Here is an 11,263-nt window from a genome sequence, read left to right as displayed (position 1 = left end):
GTGAGAACTATCTGATAACTCCTACAATTTGACAAACAGAAATACCTAAATAGTTATACTTCACTTGTCTCGTGAGAACTATCTGATAACTCCTACAATTTGACAAACAGAAATACCTAAATAGTTATACATCACTTGTCTCGTGAGAAATATTTGATAACTCCTACAATTTGACAAACAGAAATACCTAAATAGTTATACTTCACTTGTCTCGTGAGAACTATCTGATAACTCCTACAATTTGACAAACAGAAATACCTAAATAGTTATACTTCACTTGTCTCGTGAGAACTATCTGATAACTCCTACAGTTTGACAAACAGAAATACCAAAATAGTTATACTTCACTTGTCTCGTGAAAGCTATCTGATAACTCCTACAATTTGACAAACAGAAATACCTAAATAGTTATACTTCACTTGTCTCGTGAAAGCTATCTGATAACTCCTACAATTTGACAAACAGAAATACCAAATTATTGTTATATTTCACTTGTCTCGTGAAAGCTATCTGATAACTCCTACAGTTTGACAAACAGAAATACCAAAATAGTTATACTTCACTTAATTATCTGAAAAACAAAGTTTAAATTTGCTAAAATTTAATTATTCAATCAACATACGAAATAAACTTTCAGGTTTTTAGTAGTACAAATAGTTCAATAAAACTACAAGTAAATAAATATTAATTATTTGGAAAGCACATTCTACAAGGTTTGAAATGTATTTGTCAATATATTCCCTACATTTATTACAATAACGTTTTCATGAATGTTCAGTGTTGTGTTACGAAAACAAGTATAAATGACTTAACTCAAAAGCAACAGTAAAACTGGAAATGCTACAGCTAGCGATCATGATTGTAAAATGAAACTAGTGGTAGAACTGGAGAGAAATGTAGAGGATAAAACGAAAGATTAAACCTGAATACTTTCAGAACCTGATATGGTAGACCTTACCTTTTAATGTTCTATAGTAGGTAAAATGGAATATAAACAAAAGGATAGATAGAAATAAAAAATGGTATTTGTACATAAGTACATTACTGTTTTAATTATATGTAGGTAAAATGTATGAATTCCGAATTTCTTCTTAACGTTACTAGAAACTGAAGAATCGACAAAAAATATGGAAGTTGCTACATATATACAGAGGTTAAGTACGTTACATTTAAAACGATTTTGGAGCCTCACTACGTCGTTATAGTTCAGGTGCCGCGTCCGGTCGTACCTTATCTCACGACTGTGTATCTTGAATATAGCCCTGCAGCGTAGTTTCTACTAGAAAAGACTCAGTAGTATGGCTGTCGTGTCCAACGTACATTACTTTTCCCTGAGTGTTTCTATAAACCATGTTGCCTACGAGAACGACAGTTTCCAAGTCCTTTTTCAACAGTCCGATTGCATAGAAATTTATAGGCACTGTATCCAGTGACTTGGTCAGCATGTCATAGTATGGAGTAGCGTGAATACCCGTTTCATTCTCTAACTTTTTGAAGTATGCTATAAACGAACGGATACGTCGTAGAATCTCTTGTGGAGATGTGACTTGTATCACTTTATGGAAGAGGATAATTTTTTATAATGTTGCCTGGGATAAGCGGATGACACTTGCCACTGACCTTTATGTTCGTGGATTCTTACAGCACTTTCCTAACCGCTTACCACAGATGGGGTGCGACTTGTTTCAGATCTCTTTCTGGATGAACTTGGTGCGCAGAGTTGATCTATATTTCTGTTTTCCAGTGTCATTAAATAAAAGTGATATCTCCGTCTTGGAAATTCTAAGTCCACAATCTCAATACACCTTTATGACCTTAGTGTATAAACATTTTGCTATGGAAAGGGCTGTTACATATATTTTCCAAAAGCAACCTATTTTCAGTGGTATCACATTGCCTAGGTAGCAAGAAACTATATCAATAGGTAATTTTAATACAGCGATTTTCACAGCGATTCCATATCGGAGTGGTTTTAGCATAAGTACTCAATATAACGTACTTAACCTTCTGTTTTAATATAAAGTACTCAACCTTCTGTTCAATATAACGTACTTAACCTTCTGTTTTAATATAAAGTACTCAACCTTCTGTTCAATATAACGAACTTAACGTCATCTATTAATACAAAGTACTCAATCCTCAATTCAATATAACATACTTAACCTTTTGTTTTAATATACTGTACTCAACTCTCTGTACATAACAAATAATATACTTGGGTAACATACTTTACTTAATAGAGTTACTTCTTAAGTATTTTTATACATTATACAAAATGTTACTTTTAAAGTATCTTTATACATACTTTATTTAATATAGTTACTTCTAAAGTATTTTATACATACTTTATTTAATATAGTTACTTCTAAAGTATTTTATACATGCTTTATTTAATAGAGTTACTTCTAAAGTATTTTATACATACTTTATTTAATAGAGTTACTTCTAAAGTATTTTATACATACTTTATTTAATAGAGTTACTTCTAAAGTATTTTATACATACTTTATTTAATAGAGTTACTTCTAAAGTATTTTATACATACTTTATTTAATAGAGTTACTTTTAAAGTATTTTATACATACTTTACTTAATAGAGTTACTTCTAAAGTATTTTATATATACTTTACTTAATAGAGTTACTTCTTACGTATTTTTATACATTATATAAAATGTTACTTTTAAAGATCTTTATACATACTTTGTTTGATATTGTTACTTCTAAAGTATCTTTATACATACTTTGCTTAAGAGTATTACTTCTTAAGTATTTTTTTACGTAATTGAATCTTTTTAAGTATTTGAGCTCCGTTTTGTAAAACAAGGACAAGTAACTCACTCCAAAACCCCATTTTTATTTGCATTTTAAAATAGTTCGAGATTCACAAAGCCAGTTGGATTCAATAAGATATAACACTTCGTATCAATCATCCCTAAGAGTTTATAGCATTGTAAGTAAACATTTTTGGAAGATTAAAGGAATAAATATTAAACGTTTATAACGAGCTTATAAGATTTATTCGAGTACTTTTACCTCCCTAGTTTTGGACGTATCAATTCCTAGACTCTGCATTAACCGCAGTATTTGTTCATTGAACTCTCCAAGTTTTACCGCTTCTCTGTCACTAGGATAAGGGCCAACATGTTGTGAAAGTGATGGAGGGATAGCACTTTCTAGTTGCATCCATTTATGTCTTTTGATATGCTCTACAGTAAACCTTTTGTTTGGGTCTAACACTAGCATCCGACGAATCAAGTTTTCACATTCTAGAAAATAAACCAAACAACAAAAAATAGTATCATAACATACATCAATAATATTTACTTAGAAGATTAACATTTGCCCAGCAAAGATATTAAATTATCTGATACAATTCTCCAGTTTTGAAATTAATTTTGATATCTTCAAGATTACACCATAGATATAATTATAATGTTAAGGATGCCTCTGAATTTCTGTACTGAAATTATTCGTATAATGATTTATTTTGCAAAAAATAATTAAAAACTTAGTATTTTGGCATGATCTTAAAGTTGGAAATAAACGAATTTATTCTCATTTATGTGAGATATATTCAGTAGGAACAGTAGCTGTGAGATATATTTAGTAGTAATAGTATCTGTGAGATATATTCAGTAGGAATAGTAGCTGTGAGATATATTTAGTAGTAATAGTATCTGTGAGATATATTTAGTAGGAATAGTATCTGTGAGACATATTTAGTAGGAATAGTATCTGTGAGATATATTTAGTAGGAATAGTATCTGTGAGATATGTTTAGTAGGAATAGTATCTGTGAGATATGTTTAGTAGGAATAGTATCTGTGAGATATGTTTAGTAGGAATAGTATCTGTGAGATATGTTTATTAGGAATAGTATCTGTGAGATATATTTATTAGGAATAGTATCTGTGAGATATATTTAGTAGTAATATATCTGTGAGATATATTTAGTAGGAATAGTATCTGTGAGATATATTTATTAGGAATAGTATCTGTGAGATATGTTTAGTAGGAATAGTATCCGTGAGACATATTTAGTAGGAATAGTATCTGTGAGATATATTTAGAAGGAATAGTATCTGTGAGATATGTTTAGTAGGAATAGTATCTGTGAGATATGTTTAGTAGGAATAGTACTGTGTAACCTAAGAATGAAAATTTCGGTTTAATTCTAAAGTTGCCATTTAAAGTTTTCTAACGAATCTAAAGGAATATTGACACGAATTACATGGGAGTGTTAAAACAGAAACTAGTATCAGTTATATGCACCGGGAAATTCTACGGATACATTTTCGTGATTGTTAACTGTATTGAACAAATCGTATCTAAATTTAAAAAGCTATTTTCTTTCAAAATGGTAAGAAAAATACTGGAGATATTGAACCTTTCATAATCACTCCATACTAAAAAGCATCAAGTAGATAAAACGTTTAGGGTTTGTTTGTTTTAGAGCAAAGACACTTTGGGCTATCTGCTGTGTCCATGCGGTGATTCGAACCCCGGATTCTAGCGTTGTACGTGCGTAAATTCACCCCTATCCCACAGGAGAACAAAACGTTTAGGTGTGTACATATTAAGTAGGCCCGGAATGGCCAGGTGGTTAGGGGGCTCGACTCGCAATCTGAGGGTCGCAGGTTCGAATCCCCCTCACACCAAACATGCTTGCCCCTTCAGCCTTGGGGGCGTTATAACGTTTTTCCACTATTTGTTGGTAAAAGAGTAGCCCAAGAGTTGGCGGTGGGTGGTGATGACTAGCTGCCTTCCCTCTAGTCTTACACTGCAAAATAAGGGACGGCTAGCGCAGATAGCCCTCGTGTAGCTTTGCGCGAATTTCAAAACAAACAAACAAACAATTAACTTGGCCAGCTACTAACCTCAAAACGTTTAGGTGTGAACATATGAAGCATAATTTAACTTGTCCTGCTATTGGCCTCGAAACGTTTAGTTGTGAACATATGAAGCATAATTGAACTTGTCCTGCTATTGGCCTCGAAACGTTTAGTTGTGAACATATTGATATTTAATATTGAAAGAAACGCCTCGTTGACAGTAGCATCAACAAACAAGATGTAGTTGTGTATTATTGTATTATTTCTGTAAGTTAGAGGTATAAAGTAGTGACAAGTAAAATTATGGCTAAATTTGATCAATATGGCGAATTTTACGATTAGCCATAGATTTGTATTTTATTCTATCTTTTAAAAAAACAGCTGCCAAATCTCACTCAAGTGTAAGCTTTTAATTATTCTTAAAGTGAAATAAGTTATACCAATGTGTTAAAACTTATACTCAACCTACTCTTACATATACTGGTAGCACTAGATGTAATATTATCCCACATAAGCATATTTTTCAATTCTTTGCTTGACACATTAAAGTATTATACTTAAAGTGAAATAAGTTATACCAATGTGTTAAAACTTTTATACTCAACCTACTCTTACATATACTGGTAGCACTAGATGTAATATTATCCCACATAAGTATATTTTTCAATTCTTCGCTTGACACATTAAAGTATTATACTTATTGTGAAATAAGTTATACCAATGTGTTCAAACTTTTATACTCAACCTACTCTTACATATACTGGTAGCACTAGATGTAATATTATCCCACATAAGCATATTTTTCAATTCTTCGCTTGACACATTAAAGTATTATACTTATTTGATTTTTTGAGAGAACAAAAACAAGGCAAGTTTATCTAAGGCTAGAAAAATAACTTGACAGTGAAAGATGTTTAAATTAATAGCCGATTAACCAATCAGGACCAGTGTAATACCTACTTAAGACAATGCAGAAGGAACAAAGCACTTAAACCATAAATATTTTTCTTAATTAAAGAACACGACATAGTGTGACATGAAATCACTTATGATAATGTTCAAATACTTAACTGGAAGGCAACCTTTAGTGTTTTTAATAGGAGTTAGTGTCCAATACATAGTACGCTTCAATAGCTACTGAAGATACTAAGTTATGATGAAGAGTATTTTTCAGAAGCATAAATGCAATTATTAGATATCAATTATTTTCCCAATGGCTAAGTCCGAGGACTCGTAACGGTAAAAATTGGGTTTCGATAAACGCGGAAGACAGAACACAGATAGGCCATTGTGCAGCTTTGTAGTTAACAACGAACTTAATCTAGATATTCCTACCTGAAGACATGAAGTATGGAATACGAAAACGACCAGGCAACAATCGTTCCTACCTGAAGACATGAAGTATGGAATACGAAAACGACCAGGCAACAATCGTTCCTACCTGAAGACATGAAGTATGGAATACGAAAACGACCAGGCAACAATCGTTCCTACCTGAAGACATGAAGTATGGAATACGAAAACGACCAGACAACACTCGTTCCCGAAGGACCTGAAGACTACTGCCGTCAAACGGTAGGTTTCCACACACCAAGACATAGAGTACAACTCCCAAACTCTAAAATCAAAAAATACCTTTTTTTTTATTTGAATGACAAAAGTTAAAAAAAAATAAACAGATAATTAAGTATACGAAGAGGACGAACCTCAAGATATCACAATTATTTCGTGCTTTATAAAGAAAGACAAATTATGAAATGAACTACAGTCAAATTGAAACATGGCCTTATAGTAATTAATATATCTGATATATTGACACACCTGATACAACATGGACGTTTCTACGAAATTCAAACATAATTCTCATGAGTGATAACATATCATGAAAATTATTAAAAAATGTTTACGAAAACAGTAATATTCAACGTTTGTTTCGGCTGCACATTTTTGACACGAAAAGCATTATCATTCAATATTTGTATCAGTCATAAGGGTGTGCAAGCTGCACTTTTCTATAAGAAAGACAGTAACATTCAATATTTGTATGTCATAAGGAGATGCGAGGCAACATTTGTTCGATAAGCATTAATATTTAGTATTTGTTTCTGTCATAAGGGTATGCCAGGACCCACTTCTTTGAAATTATGTAAGTTATAAGAATATGATAGGCGCATTTATTTATAGGAAAAACACTAACATTCAACATTTCGCACTTTATTCCGACGTGAAAAACACTAACATTCAACATTTCGCACTTTATTCCGACGTGAAAAACACTAACATTCAACATTTCGCACTTTATTCCGACGTGAAAAACACTAACATTCAACATTTCGCACTTTATTCCGACGTGAAAAACACTAACATTCAACATTTCGCACTTTATTCCGACGTGAAAAATAGAAACATTCAACATTTGTACCTATCATAAGCTGCACTTTTCTATAAGAAATAGGGCAATATTCAATGTTTCCATCACTCATAAGATTACGGTAGGCCACTTGTAAGATATGAAAAGTAGTAACATTCAATATATGATCTGTCATAACGGTATGCCAAGCCCGTTTTGATATGTAAAGCAGTAACTTTCAATATATGTATCTATATAACTGTATGTCAGGCCCGTTTTGATATGAAAAGCAATAACCTTCAATATATGTATCTATCATAACTGTATGTCATGCCCGTTTTGATATGAAAAGCAATAACCTTCAATATATGTATCTATCATAACTGTATGTCAGGCCTGTTTTGATATGAAAAGTAGTAACATTCAATATATGTATCTTTCATAAAGATATGCCAGGTCTGTTCTGATATGTAAAGCAGTAACCTTCAATATATATATATATATATATCATAACGGTATGCTAGGCCACATTTTTCTATAAGAAAATTAGTAACATTTAATATATTTCACAAAGATATGCCAGGTCGCACTTTTTTTAATGTGAGAAGAAGTAGTAACATTCAAAATTTCCATCAGTGGTAAGTGTTTGTCAAATCGAACTTTTTAATAAGAAAAGCACTAATATTAAATATTTATATCATTCATAAGGATATGCCAGGCCTCACGTTTTCATAGTTCAAATTCCTTTAGATTATTGACAGTGACATTACGAGATAAGACACTTTATGAGCAAAAGCTCTTCAATAACAAAATCGGAAATGATTACATTGGATAAATGAGCAGCTAGATTTAATGTGTTTGCCAAGACTTGTACTTTATAGGATAACAAAGAGACCGTCGTGTCTTTACAAAGGCTCCAAGGAAACTTTTGATTTGTGTTGTATACATACATATTAGTATTTTCACATACTAAATCATTTTTAAAGAGTTTGTACTTATACTTAAAATTGACTTTTTGAATCAGCCTCTTAATTGTTGGTACACTTTACGTACTGATGTTATTCAACTACATACCCATACGTCAATTTCTGGGCCAACGTATTTCTTGCCTTCAAATACTTCGGGTGCTGCGTATGGAGGACTCCCACACCACGTGGTCAGCCAGTTGTCCATAGAGTAGTAATTACTGAAACCAAAGTCTACAAAAAATATTTCTAAACTAAATAAGCTTAATAAGCACATTATTTTAAAGACATATGGTATAAATATATGTACATGTAACATATAAATACTGTAAATGTAAAACAAAAGGAATGCAATTGCCGTTTTCAATCTAAACGGCACTTTTTGAGCACGTGGACTAAACAGCTAGGTCAGAGACCCGTGTGGTTCAGGTACAGCCGTCCGTAGCTTTGAACTACTGATCATAAGAGATGTAGCTATGACATGCTAACCTCTAGCCCACGCTTGGCCTTGTAAAAATAAGAAACTTCATATATTATCATATATAGTTTTGTGGTATTTCCTGGGGTATTGGCTTCCTCCAAGTGTGACAAGATTGATTCTGCAGAAGATTCGACCAGGAACAGACCATGGATCAAATCTGAATTGTCTTACTTTGACTGAGTTCGAATAATGACAGATTGAACATAATGTGTGATAGAATGAAACAATCTATATTTACACTCATAAACACAGTCAGTATAAATTGTGGATACACAAAATGATGGTGACTTTACTGGAGAGAGCTATTTATATTTAAAAAGTTGTTTCTCACGAGAAGTGTTTGAAGTTATACACAGAAACCAACAATGCTAGTTTCTCAGGGCGCGTGCACTATCGGCGTGACTGTTCATCATTCCCAATGAACCATAAGGGAGGTTATATCCTCGAAACTTCACCAGACCGGCCAGTAGGAAAGGTACTACTTTCACACGTAGTATGCACAGCTTTGCCAGAACCTTTCCTACAGGTGGACAAAAGTGATACCATAGGCAAATGACTGAAACAATAGGGTAAGAGCGAAAGGAATTTTGCTATTTTTTAAGTTTCTTAACTGACGTTCAATGTTAAAACTGTATACATCTGAATAGATGAAATTGTGAAAATTTCTATATTAAAACAAGGGTATGCTTGCAGATAATTTGGAAATGTGACTCATTATCAGTAACTAACATAATGCAAAGATGTGCATACCTGCTATCTTGATGTTCATGTTTTCATCAAGTAAAAGATTTTCTGCCTAGAAGAGAACCAAAATATAAATTAAGGTAGAATAACACGTTATTCATTATAGAGGAAAAATAACCAAAATATAAATCAAGGTAGAATAACACGTTATTCATTATAGAGGAAAAATAACCAAAATATAAATCAAGGTAGAATAACACGTTATTCATTATAGAGGAAAAATAACCAAAATATAAATCAAGGTAGAATAACACGTTATTCATTATAGAGGAAAAAGAACCAAAATATAAATCAAGGTAGAATAACACGTTATTCATTATAGAGGAAAATCAATTGATTGGCTTAAGTATATTTTTATTAACGTTTGTACACAAAAGAAATTGAAAGTTATATGCTTAGAAAGACGTTCACCGGAATAAAAATTACATCTTGAAAATGTTTTCTAAGCTATAATCGTTCCAAAATTATTGGATAATTCATATGTTATTTAACAGTACAAATTTACATTCAGCATCATTTTTTTTTTTTATTTCTTGGAAAAAGTGGTTTTCAAATAACCAACATTTTTAACAAAGTTTATTTCACAACATTATCCATTATCTATGTACAAATGTGTTCATGTCAATCATATTTTTAAAAAGCTGGAAGTTTTTCTAGTACAGAACGAGTATATGTGTCTATACATTCACACATATATTTAACACACTCTACATTCACACACAAGCTTATATATTTAACACACTCTACATTCACACAAGCTTATATATTTAACACACTATATTCACACAAGCTTATATATTTAACACACTCTACATTCACACACAAGCTTATATATTTAACACACTCTACATTCACACAAGCTTATATATTTAACACACTCTACATTCACACAAGCTTATATATTTAACACACTCTATATTCACACAAGCTTATATATTTAACACACTCTACATTCATGGCCATTCGACGGTACAATACTGGTATAGACTGAAGACTATTGTAGCAGTCCTCTTCAAGGAAGGATATACTTATAGTGAATTAGGAAAGAGAAGCAAAACCCACTGCACATCAATAACACAAAGAATATCATCGAAGATAAGCACGCCTAAATGAGAATGTAAAATCAGCATCCTACTATATGCAGGACTGCCAATATCATTTCCAAAATTTACAGAACAGTCAATACAGATGCTGTACCACTATGACATTCCCTATAACTAGATATGATTTAGTTGTCTGTTAAAAAATGTGTACAATCAGCATGTGGGGGTGTATTTCAGTGTAGGCATAGTAATAATGGAAACAAGTGAGATAAATATTAAAAGTGACAGGTTTAGACTTTGGAAGTCGAGATTTAAAACTCGGTTATAAGTAACTAACTTTTCCGTTATTATTATAATTATGGGTTATCTAATGATAATAGATTTAACACGATGGAACTTGGCATGCTTGTAAAATTAGCTTCAGCTGACGATCTTTGTAGTTGATTGAAAAATGAAGGATGGTTCGACCTTATCATATTTCTGTTAATACAATGAGTATGATGTATTGATAAAATAAACAAAGGTACCATACTTGTAATATTAAACACAAAACATTATTTATTTCTAGAATTGATAATGAATATAATTTATTGTAAACATATTATTATCCAGACATCGAATACTGCAAATGCTCTCGGTCTACAGAAACGTAGGATATATCACTTTGACATGAAAACTTTCGACTCCTATTGGCCCGGCATGGCCAGGTGGTTAGGGCGCTCGACTCGCAATCTGTGGGTCGCGGGTTCGAATCCCCGTCACACCAAATATGCTCGCCCTTTCAGCCGTGGGGGCGTTATAATGTGACGGTCAATCCCACTATTCGTTGGTAAAAAAGTAGCCCAAG

The 11,263-nt window shown here is 32.3% G+C and overlaps 1 protein-coding gene across 4 annotated transcripts in view; it reads right to left on the bottom strand.

The window, feature by feature from the left end:
• Positions 1-11,263, bottom strand: part of LOC106467797 (serine/threonine-protein kinase SIK2-like) — a 111,304-nt gene that overhangs the window by 14,700 nt on the left and 85,341 nt on the right. For 2 of the 4 annotated variants that reach the window (XM_022395995.1, XM_022395996.1), the window contains 4 exons: positions 9,380-9,425; positions 8,258-8,397; positions 6,328-6,451; positions 3,035-3,267 (listed from right to left, as the gene is read on the bottom strand). In XM_022395995.1, the coding sequence (XP_022251703.1) occupies positions 3,035-3,267; positions 6,328-6,451; positions 8,258-8,397; positions 9,380-9,425 (543 nt within the window). The remainder of the gene's footprint in view (positions 1-3,034; positions 3,268-6,327; positions 6,452-8,257; positions 8,398-9,379; positions 9,426-11,263) is intronic. The other 2 variants (XM_013928175.2, XM_022395997.1) reach the window with 1 other exon arrangement.

Source organism: Limulus polyphemus, unplaced genomic scaffold, assembly GCF_000517525.1.
Source record: "Limulus polyphemus unplaced genomic scaffold, Limulus_polyphemus-2.1.2 Scaffold2743, whole genome shotgun sequence".
NCBI classification, from domain to species: Eukaryota; Metazoa; Arthropoda; class Merostomata; order Xiphosura; family Limulidae; genus Limulus; species Limulus polyphemus.
The sequence above is the reverse complement of the archived record's forward strand: the minus strand, read 5'-3'. Positions and strand labels throughout refer to the sequence as shown.